This window comes from Poeciliopsis prolifica, unplaced genomic scaffold (genome assembly GCF_027474105.1).
Source record: "Poeciliopsis prolifica strain line A6 unplaced genomic scaffold, Auburn_PproV2 SCAFFOLD030, whole genome shotgun sequence".
Taxonomy (NCBI): Eukaryota; Metazoa; Chordata; class Actinopteri; order Cyprinodontiformes; family Poeciliidae; genus Poeciliopsis; species Poeciliopsis prolifica.
Genome location: NW_026562405.1, coordinates 6,466,348 through 6,478,283, shown reverse-complemented (window position 1 = coordinate 6,478,283; position 11,936 = coordinate 6,466,348). Strand labels below are relative to the sequence as shown.

Here is an 11,936-nt window from a genome sequence, read left to right as displayed (position 1 = left end):
CTCCTTCAGGAAGACTTCCCAACACGGCTCATCTATTAACCCTTTAACGATGTCTTTACCAGCAGTGCACTGGCAAGTAGCAGTTATGAACTCAGCAGTTAATTTGCTAATTGCTGTTGGCTAGTCTGAAGGAGCTGAGAGTGGGAGGAGCTGTGCCTCGAAGGTGGAGCTTGGTCCACCCAGACCTAGGTGAATAGTTGCCATGGGGTTTAAAGCGCTTCTCAAACATGTATGAAAGAATCAAGGCGACACTCCAGGTTTGTTTTTGATTTTATTATGTTTGAACAGAGACACAGGAAGAAACAGAAGAACTGAACCAGGACTACTTTCTATGTTATTGGAACGTTAAAGTTAATAGCAGCAAGACTGAAATAATCAGTCTGTTTAAGTCTACAGATTAAGGCTGAAGCAACAGTGAGTAAATGTTCCCAATTATTGAGAAATTGCAGAAAATGCTTTAATGCAGCAGACAAAGTATTTAACTCTTAGTGACGGATGGAAGAATAAAAATCCATTCACATGTCTCTGATTTTTAAACTGAACTGTATAAAAGGTCACAGACTGATCTAGCTCTCCGTCTACCTTCAGGACCGCCTGTCACTGAGAATATTCATCTCCTCTGACAGCTCACCTGTCCACACCTGTCCTCTGTCTGTCAGTGACAGGAAGAGACAGGCTGATGCTTCAGCGTGACTTTATTGAAGATAGAAACAGATTAAGGATGAATGTTAATCAGATGTTACACAAAAACATAGAAATGTGTTCTGATGTTCATCTGGTCTTGAGTTTGGGTAAATTCATCCTCACAGGGAACAAAACATAATTTAAAAACTGATTTTTTTAAACTTTCAAAGCAATGTTGTGTTTGAGCATCCAGACATGTGCTAACACAGCGCCAATCTGGGAAAGGTTCAAAGGTCATCTGCAACACATCTGAAGTTTTCTGCTGAGAGGGAGATTATTTCCCAGGTGGAAAACATTTTAATATTAATTCCTCAGGAAAATCACAAAGGAACCCACAGCTCTGTTAACAATTAGCATGCTAAACATGCTAACTTGGGCGCTGCATCAAAACCCTCTGAAGATACTGAGCACAACTTTCTTCTTCACCAGATGGAAACTAAATCAGATTTTAGGGATTGTAGGATTATTTTCTCACCTTTGGCTAAAGTCCAGGAGCCATTTCTCCTGCTAGCACCAGCCTACCGCGTTTGTTTTGGTTGTATTTACCCAGAATGCTGCTGCGGTTCAGGCTGGTCAATCAAGGCTGACGTTTCTGACTGTTGTTTCCAGGATCGCTGGTTGTGGCGTCTGAGGAACAACAAGGTCCTGGAGGGCTATCCCATCGAGGTGGACCAGTTCTGGAAGGGCCTGCCGCCTCGCATCGACGCTGCCTACGAGAGATCCGACGGAAAGTTTGTCTTCTTCAAAGGTAATTGAACAGAAACCAGGAGAAACCTGACAAACACTGCCAGTGGCTTTAGTTGCTATGAATTCAGGACATAAAAAGAACCAGAAATGTAATGACTTTGATATCCAACACATTTCAAGTTTTTTAGTAACTCAATGTTCTTTATTACTTAAATCAATGGATAATTCAGGATTTTCTTTGTCCCATGTTTTATATCTTTCTTGTTTTTAATCATGCTACTTTCTCTTTGAGGGATTTGCATGACATGCCGTCTCCCCCTGTGCTGCTGTTGTAGTTTATAATTTAGTTGATAAGTTATTTATCATAAGACATTGTCCCCAGGTTATCAATGCTAGAAACCCTCTTGTTTTGCTTCTGAACCTTTATAAATGGAATATTGACCAACATATTCGACGTGTTGATGATTTTGATGATGGCACTCGATAAAATGTAATGTTTGTTTCAGTTGCATGATGTTTATGACGTTTTCTTTTTTGTTGTTTTTATGATGTAAAGCACTGTGAATTGCCTTGATTCTGAAATGTTATGCAAATAAACTTATACATCTGGAATTATTGACTTAATATACCTTGATGAAAAGTTATTTGTAAATGAGTCTTATCTTATTTCAAGTGAACTAAGATGTTTGCACTAGAAACTAGACCAAAAATACAAAGTGAGATTTTGTGTTTGAGTACAGATGTTAGACACAAACATTAAAAGATATCAATCAAGATAAAAAACCCTTGCTATGCCCCTTTGTTTTTATTTCAGGTGACAAGTTCTGGGTGTTTAAGGAGGTGAAGGCCGAGCCGGGTTACCCTCAGAGCCTCAGGGAGCTGGGCAGCTTCCTCCCCAAAGATGGCATCGATGCCGCCGTCCGCTGGGAGGTCGTCGGGAAAACCTACTTCTTCAAAGGAAACCAGTACTGGCGCTACAATGAGGAGAAGCGGACGGTGGACCCGGGATACCCGAAGCCCATCAGTGTGTGGGATGGAGTCCCCGACTCTCCACAGGGAGCCTTCACCAGCAGAGAGGGATGTGAGTACCAGCATGATTTTGCTTTTCAATTTGTCTAAATCATTAGAAATAAAAACCGCCAGCTCAGCCATGATGAAGCGCTCTGGACAGAACAGAGCCCTGGTTCCGGTTTTGTAGCTGAACTGAACCCTGGCTTTAAAGCCAGTAAATCTGGCTTTAAAGCCAGTTTCACTGAGGTGGTGTGAAGAACATCTAGCATCAGAAAAATAGACCGAAAGCAGACGGTTGTTATTTAAAATGTTTGAGGTAACACATTCAAAGTTTCAAATTCGAAAAGACCTACAAAGGGACAGCCGTCTAAAAGACAACGCCAGCTCAGCCATGAGCCATAACCAGGACGCAGTATCCACACAGGCTGCAAGAGATTTAATGCAGAAACTTTTCTCATAAATTTCTTACCACAGACTATGGTGGGACCACTGCAGCCAGCATCATGGAACGATGGTGGCCATCGTGGCACCAGTTCTTGTAGTGGATAGTTTGATATCCACTACATCCACCTTGGTCATTGTGTCCTTGGACAAGACACTTGACCTGCCTTGCGGGGTCAGAGGTCACGGTGGTGCCAGTGCCTGGCAGTCTCTCCTCTGTCAGACCATCATGAATGGGTGAATGACTGAATGTGGTGTGAAGCACTTCATGGCTCTGGACTTAATAAAGCACCATTTATCATTTACTTCACTGAGGGATAACAGTTCCCTTCGATTTCTGTTGAATGGAGAAAGGACTGTTAAAACCTTCTGACTGCAGCCTGGGGAACTTTTAAAAAGCAGCTGTCTGTGCGCCTGACGCTCTGAGTTCATATGGCTGAAGCTGAAACCTGGGAAATCCTGTCCAGCGCAGCAGAAGCCCCTTTAGAAGCGACTTCTGCTGAGGTTTAGTCATGGCTTTTAACAAACCATCCCGCTGTTCCGTCCATCATCTGGTTGTTTTCAGCTCAGCTTCAGAATCTGTCCAGATGCTACAAACTAAACTCATCTGTTCTGAACCAAAGCCCATCAACCAGCCAAAGCCGTGGATGAGCACAGCAGCATGCAGCTTCTCTGAGCCTCCAGAAAACCTGATTCGATACCAACTCTTCCTCTTCACCAATTTAGCAGGAACAAGAGAATCAACTTGATAAAACTGATGGTTGGATTCTTGCTGCTTTCAGCAGCACTGTTACTGTGACTTTGTTTAGGAACAATTCAGCAGATTAAACCTCAAAATAAACTGATTTAATTTTGCTAAGAGTTTCTGAGGGTTATTTCTGGTGCGTCTGCAATCAAAGGTTCATGTATTTAGTTGTTGCTAGGATTGGGTTTGTGTTGGGTTCTGGTACCTGTTGTCTTTTGGACCAAAATGTTGTTGACAACTTGAATAAATTCAAAGATCTGGAGCTGATCTGTTTTTTTTAAACCAACGCTGCTCCTCTTTATAGCTCTGTAGGTCCGTTGGGTTGAAAGGATGCATAGAAAGATGTTGGGATTTGGGGTCATAGTTCAGGAACACTTGACCTTTTGAGATGCTAATCAACTACAACTAGCTGTAAAAACAATTTTTTGTTGCATTGGTTACAAATTTGTGTTTTCACAACTGTGTAAAACCAAAAATCTTCAACATGCAGGAGGGAATGATCATCGAACCAAAGCAACGAAGTCAAAGCAGGTTTATTTACGTAGCACATTTTAGCAACTGGTCAGTTCAAAGTGCTTCACATGGTTAAAAACAAAACACAAAAACAAATAAAAAAGAAACATTACATTGAGACAAAAGTTGCAATCCAGACGAGCGATGACGAGTTTTCTGGTTGCTAATCAAAGGCAGCCAGAGGTTTTCAACCTTGAGTCAATGAGCAAACTGTTCCCTGAAGGACTTCCCAAAACCTTTCTGCAAAATTTTGTTTAAAAATTTAGGTAAAATACAATGACGCCTTCATTGTCAGTTTGATCAAATCTGCTGAAAATCTGTGGCTTAATGGTCCAGTTTTTACGATTTCCTGGTCTGAATCAGAGCAACGTCTGGCTGAACTGAAACAGACGCATCAGATTTGTCCACGTTTTCATCTCAGTAGCTTCAATAAATAATTTACCTTCTCTCTGTTGATGTCGTCCATCACCCTCTGCCATCGGCACCATTATCCCACCCCCTCCTTCCTCAGATCACACCTACTTCTACAGGGGGAAGGAGTACTGGAGGTTCGACAACCAGAAGTTGACGGTGGAGCCTGGATATCCAAAGTCCATTTTACGAGACTGGATGGGCTGCTACCAGTCCGAGATGGAGCGATCCGGCAGCAACCGCGGAGACCGGCAACTGCCGCTTGACGACGTGGACGTCATCGTGACCATCAACGACGTCCCCACGACCGTCAACGCCATCGCTGTGGTGATACCATGCATCCTGTCGCTCTGCATCCTGGTGCTGATCTACACCATCTTCCAGTTTAAGAGCAAAGGGTCGCAGCAGAACACGATGATGCAGCATTACTACAAATACCCGGTTCAGGAATGGGTATGACAGGGGACCAGAACCCCAAGCTGTTGTCATTTTCAGCCAACAGAACTGGACCGAAAGACGCTGCCAGCTGGAGAGAGAAAATCTGAACTTTGAGACAAAGAGTTTAAAAGAAATGTTCGTATTTGGGGATGTTAAAACCAAACTGGGTTGACAGTAAAATAAAGTCCAGAGTGATGTGGAGCGAGTTTGTCTTCATCTCTTTTTGGACGCTGGAAGTTCTTGCTGGACAAACAAACTTGTTTCCTCTCAGAGAAAATAAGAGGCAGAAAATATCGCCCAGTTGGAAACTCCCTTTAGACTTTACATTAGAGCTGCTTCAGTTGAAAAGTTAGGTCCAACATAAGTAGAAAAAAAAACATTTAAAATTAAACTGAAAATAAAAGATAGGTAGAAAGGCCATAACAAAAAATAAACCAAGGAGCTTTCTGTGGATCACAGAACTCTGGTTTCAGTTATACTGGGATGGAAAACTGTTTTGATCTCTTTTTTTACTGAACAACATAATAAAAAAACTCACCACAGCTCATAACATGAAACTCTTTATTTAGTCACAGTAACAGAATCACTGATTTATGTAGGATTGTTCCAGAAGTAGAGACTCTTCTGAAGCTGAGGTTTATAATTATCAGTCTGATAGAAAATAAAAGTCTCCAATGTTAACAAATTGATGTTTAGGATTTAAGGAAACCTAAAGAGTCCCAAACATCTCCTCTCTGCTGCCATGATTTTACTTATTTACAGTGGATTTTAATTGAATTTCTCATTTAATGGAAGAACCACAATTACAAAATTGTAATTTTTCAACTTTCGCAGAACATGAACAAAGATTTGCACACGTTGGGAAATGCAGCTTCTGTTACTTATCTACCTTTCATTCTAAGACTGAACAAAAGAAACGATGCCACAGAAAATTCAAACTCCGGCATCGTCTTCCCACACATCCACAGTCTGGTCACCAGATAAGGCTGATTGTTAACAGATCCAGCACCTGTGTTGACGCTTCACTCACATCAGCATGCTGGATTCTTGAAAATGAAAGATTGAAAAGGAATAAAGTAGCCTTCACCTTATAACATGAAATAATGGGACAAACCACAAAAATATGTTTTATTTATTGACTTTATTATTTATGTAATGTATGTTTCATTTATAAAACATTTTCTGCATGAGTTTATTCATAAAGCACATTTACAACAACCTCTGCTGAACAAAATGCCTCAATAATCACAACTTCACATAAAAAACTAGAAATACATTTAAGATTGATACAAATATTAATAAATGATAATTAAATTTACCACACAATACCAAAAAATAATAATACAAATAAAAACCAAGACATACTTTTTTTTTCTACACATCTTTGGATTTTGGACCCAGTTTGATCTTTACTGGGTTTATTTGGTTTTAAATTTATAAGAGTTGCTGAAGTTTTTTTAAATGCCGATGCAGGAGTTTGCTATTGTTGCGCTATTTGTTCACACACTGCTGATGTATTCATCCTGCTTTGTTAGCTTTATGGTTCCTAAATCTGCAGCTTATAGTAATACTAACCTGCATTTAACCTTTAATCATTTGGTTTTAGATAAAACCAAATGCAGGTTTTAGTCCAAACCTGCATCCCTTTCACAAGTATAATAGTTCCAGATCTGAACTAAAAGAATCATTCCTGCATGTTAAAACCTCAACCAAACCATCAAACATGACAGGAAGTTGTCTTCTAATTTTACCTCACTGCCGATAAAAAAATAAACTTACTGTCAGGCTTTTATTGATAATACACACAATAGCATCTCTAAAAAATGTTATTTCTGGCTGAACAATACAGTAGCTTCTACATTTATTATTTTATGTTTTGTGCTTTTTTGCTGATAAATAAGGTTATGAATACACATAGACTTGATGACATTTGTGCCATTCTGCGTCTGCAAACTTCAGGAAGAATTTGATGATCTGAAGCTGATGTGAAGGGAAGCAGCAGTTTTCTGTCTGAACAGGAAGTGAAGGTGCTAGTATGTTAGCATGTTAGCAAGCAAGCAAGCATCAACTCAATGAAAACAATTTTAATCCAAACATTTGACACTTTTTGGTGGTTTTCATTTGAAATGTTTGGCCATTTACATCAGCAGCAGATTGTTTGTTACATTTTAAATGGTTCATTTTGTTGCATTGCTGCTCAAAATGCAGCTGAGTTTCAGTTTTGTCTTTCTTCACTGACATCAGACTCTCAGGGTGCTCTGGTGTTTTCTAACTCAGCTGGGGTTGCAGAGGCAGTGAATTTTAGAAAAGCAGATTTAAGGCGTTATGTAATGCCGCAGCATCACTGCAGTTTGAACTATAAGGCATGCTTTATTTAAACGCCCAAGCTGTCGATGTAAATGGTGTTACCTCTCTGAGGTGACGCACACTGAGGATAATTGGTCTCCCAGAGAGATTTTAGGAGTTCACAGCTTTCCATTTCTGGTTTGAAATCTCCGCAAACTGAGTCACCGTCCAGAACTTTGCTGTTTTCTTTGAGTCATAGAGTTTTTACCCCAGAAAGTGATTTGGTTCATCTCCTTCCATGAAAGGCTGTTAAACCCTGATCTGTTCCTCTTTCACCAACATCGATGCTCTTCTGGGATTTCATGTATTCCAGCTTTTCTCAGCCTCTTTCACTTCAGATCTGCTCAGAGTTCTGCAGAACCGTTTGGACCAAACTAAAACAAATCTCTTTTTTATTGGAAAAAACATACAGTTTTTAGCTTTTCTTTGCTCTCTGAAGAGTCAGTGGATGATGGTTTTGAAGGAAATAAGAAATCATTTTTTTTTGCCACATTTTAAAAATAAATCCAATATTCTAGTGTTGATCATCATCATTGATCCTTTTCAACTCCAAACCCAAAAAGTTACATAGAAGGCAAAAAAATATTTATTATTTAGAAAAGTAGTCAAATTATAATGATGATGAACTATTAAAGAAAATTCAAAATAATTTTATGATAGCACAAGATGAATTATAAATCCAAGCTGATTTATTGCAGGGATTAAATATCTTCACCATAAAACTTAGTTATAACATGGCAGAATAATATTTCTATCTTTATTATTACTACTCAGTGTCTTAATTAAATTGTTTTCATTCTGAATATTATGTGATTCAGTTTGTTATAAAAATACTAAACATCTTTATTTTGCATTAATTTAGCCAAACGTATCACTACTTACATGTTGCTTATTGTTCTTTTCTTTTTCTCTTCCATCATCAGATTAAACTCTGAGCCTGCAGCCTCATGAATCCAGCTAGCCTCATTAGCTCTTAGCTTGCTAGCCTTTACAGCTAATGTTTATAACCTTCAAGGTTTCCAAAGATATTTTTGACAAAATTAAACAAAATTTTTTCTAAAAATGAAAATTTGTGCAGATATTTCCATCAAACTTCAGACATCTGAATTTTTTAGGCAGTTTAAATATTTGACAGAAAGAAAAATTCCTCATTTCTGGGTTATGAATGTATTCATAACTTTGTGCAAGTTCTAGAAAATAGAAAATTACAAAATATTTAAATCCCTTCAACCTTTTTCCCACCTTGTGGCATTATACCAGCCACAGGGCAACTTTGATTTCTATTGTGAGCCAGACTACACAAAATGCTCCATAACAGAATACATTCATTTATAGATAAAAATCTGAAAAGTGCGGCCTGCATCTGCTTTCAGTTGATCCTTTGAGGTCAGCAGGTCCAGCTGTACAAGACAAACAGCCCGACTCAGGTCCAGATTCTTGATCTGGTCGTTTTCCAGTTGTTGCAGCGTCGCTTCTGTTTCTAGTTGTGCAGAAACTTTTTTTGCAGTTTTAAACTCAATAAAGTACAACTTAAATTGCAGTGACCTTTAGAGTTGTGAGAATTAAGATGATACTTAATAGCTAATAATAATAATAATGAACCTCGTTGAGATCTGCAATCTCTTTTTGAAGATGGACATGGAAAAATAGCATCACTGCTTTTTGGGGTGAAATAATAAATAATGGGTTGAAAAAAATAAACATTCATTCCTCTGATTCATGTTTTTGTATCTTTAGGCAGAAAATGTTGGAGTTTGTACATATTTACTGAGATTTACAGAAAAGCAGATTACTGTGTATTTCAGCAAATGTCTGTTTGTGGAAAATAAAGAAACGAACTTGAAGAAAATATTCTGTAGTGGTTGCATTATTCATGTGACGGACATAATAGAGGAAATATGTATGAATGAGACTTTTGTAAGTAGTGAATTAGCTTTATGGGTTTTTAAAGGAAGAACTGGGTCAAACTGCTGGTTCTGGATGGCTGTTTTGGGCAGATAACAGACACTCCCATGTGACCAGAGTCCAGCCATTTTGCCTCCTGAAGTTCTGGAAAGTTCAACTCACAAAGCTGAAAGCAAAACGTTCAAAACAACAGCAAGCTACTGAAGCACTCATTATTCTAGATTTTCTAGATTTTAAAGCATTATTCAATGCAGTGAAAGCCAATATGGGAAGACGTGGATTTAAAAAAGATCTTTGCATGATTTGATGTCATTGGGGCGGGGGGCGGCCACGCCCGGCGAGGAACCCGTTATGACCGCTTGCACTTCTAGTTTACTTGAATTTCTTTTCTTTTTGGAAATTGGAGAGTAAGCTTTGTTACAAGACAGATGTTCAAACTGAAAAAAGAATCAATCGATCATTAGTTGAATTATCATAAAGTGTCTGAAGAACCTGGAGTTGCTGTTTAATCTGTTGTTGCCTTTAGTTTTTATTCCTGTCTTTGATTATTGAGATGCAGAAAAACATTTAAGATTTTCAGACTTTTTACTGCTGATTCATCTGAAAGGTTTAGAAAAATTCTGTTGGATTTTTGTAACAGAAAAATATTTTTCTGTAAATGATGTTTGAGTTTTGTTTGTTTCATTAATAACGGGTTGATTATCAAATAAAAATGAGCAAAACAAAATCTGATCTTGATTTTTGACATTTTTGAAATTTAGTTTTATCTCAAGTTCTGTAAATATAAAAAATATGTTTTTGAAAATCTCTTTAGTATTATTTCTGTCATTTGCAGCATTTGTCAGATGAACAGCCATGTTCTTGTTTCCAATTTATGGTTTATTTTTGAAGGATTTTATTCTGAAAAATGAAAACGGTTTCTATCTCTCTGAGTTTGTTCGGTACCGATTCTGTACCAACACCACCATGTTCTGTCAATAAAAGACTTCATCACTCAAAATGCAGACCTGTGGCTTTGGGTGACTGGATTTAGCTCCTCAATATGAAATAACTTTACTTTTTTACCTTCCCTGCTGGACGGTAACATGTTTCAGTATGTCTGCTCAGTAGGACCACTGTTGTCTCGACTTACTGTAATTAGAAAGGACAGTTAATGTTATTAAATTCTGACATAACAAAAGTTACAGCCAACTAAAAAATCTATAAAACCAGAACACAATCATAACTTTAAAGTTGTATTTAGCTTACTTAATGGTGATTTAAAGGAAACAATAACATTTTAAAAACTTGCTAAAATTCTGATAAAATCATAAAGTAAATGTGTTGACAGAAGTGCTGTTATAGGGTTCGGGGTGTCACTGTGTGTTTCGGTTCCACATCTTGGTCTCCACCAGAGGGCGCAGTTGACCCAGTAGCCAGAGATGTGAAAGGTGGAGCCAGCAGGTGTGTTCCTGATCACCTGTAAGCCATCAGCTGCCAGTCCCTCCATACTTCGGTGTTTGTCCCAAACCTCTGTGATCCCTCATGGTTTCCCTCTACGCTCCCTCCAGAACCATCGTCCTGAATCAGAACTGAACTACAGCAGGAATCAGTTTGTGATGGTTGGATCCTGCAGAGAGACGATCAGATTCACCTCCAGACCAAACGAGCAGCTTCCTCTCAGTGAGTCCAGCTGCAGGAGAGAAAAGAGGAAACTGCAGCTGGAGGGAATCTGAACTGGGACAGAGGAAAGCTGTGGTTCACTGATCCAGGAGATTCACTATATTACCAAAACTGACTTATAAATGATCTTCAGTGACATCCCATTTCTAATCCATAGGAATGGGATGGGTCCACCGTTTGCAGCTGGAACAGCTTCAGGCTGTTTATAGGGACTTTCTTCCAGAAGCCTATTTGTGAGGTCACTTACTGATGTTGGACAAGAAGGCCTGGCTCTCAGTCTCTGATTCGTCCCAAAGTGTTCTGTCGGGTTGAGGTCAGGACTCTTCAAAATTATCATAATATATTTGTATGATAATTTTGTGATACTTTTTATTCTTTACTTAAAAATTAAAAGCATTTTAAAAAACTATTACTATATCAATTAAAAACTAGCAAAGACACTCTGAAAATTAATTAAAGCCAATTGAATTACACAAACAAAATTAAAAAATTAAACTATAATGAAAACCCCAAACTATTTTACTATTATGACCCGATTCCTGACAAAGCATTTCAGTCACATTGTGCTCTGTACTTTGACTAGGTCATTGCAACGTCTTGATTTCTCTGCCACAGAGATACGTTGACTCTGGTGAGCCAACATCCCGTTTTCTGCCTCTGATAGGTTTTCCTCCAGGATTGTCCTGATTTAGCTCCATCCATCTCCTGCAGCATGATGCTGCCACCACCATGTTTCACCTTGGATGTTGTGTGTTTATTTTGCATGTAAATCAAACATGATGAAGGTAAAAGTGAAATGACATTTGGAGAAAATCCAATTTTCCTTGATTAACCCAGGAAGTGTATTTTATATTTGTCAACCAGTATTTACTTTGATGTATATATTTAATAATATGCAATCTGCATGGATTTTATGCTCATGCTATGGAATGATTGCCACCCACTACCTTATGTTTTCTCACTTTTGTGTGTTTTTCTTGTTGGAAATCTATAAAATCAATACAAATATTTACAAAAAAGGTTTTTAATTATTTTATTGTATTTTTATTCATAGTTTTTCAAATGAATCACTCTAAAAAAACTCAGAAATTCA

The 11,936-nt window shown here is 38.3% G+C and overlaps 1 protein-coding gene across 1 annotated transcript in view; it reads left to right on the top strand.

Moving 5' to 3' along the window:
* mmp24 (matrix metallopeptidase 24) overlaps positions 1–5,135 on the top strand; it is a 25,838-nt gene extending 20,703 nt beyond the window's left edge. The window contains exons 8-10 of the mRNA XM_055050098.1: positions 1,294–1,432; positions 2,186–2,452; positions 4,593–5,135. Coding sequence (XP_054906073.1) covers positions 1,294–1,432; positions 2,186–2,452; positions 4,593–4,951 — 765 coding nt within the window. The 3' untranslated portion in view covers positions 4,952–5,135. The remainder of the gene's footprint in view (positions 1–1,293; positions 1,433–2,185; positions 2,453–4,592) is intronic.
* Positions 5,136–11,936: the final 6,801 nt, after the last annotated feature.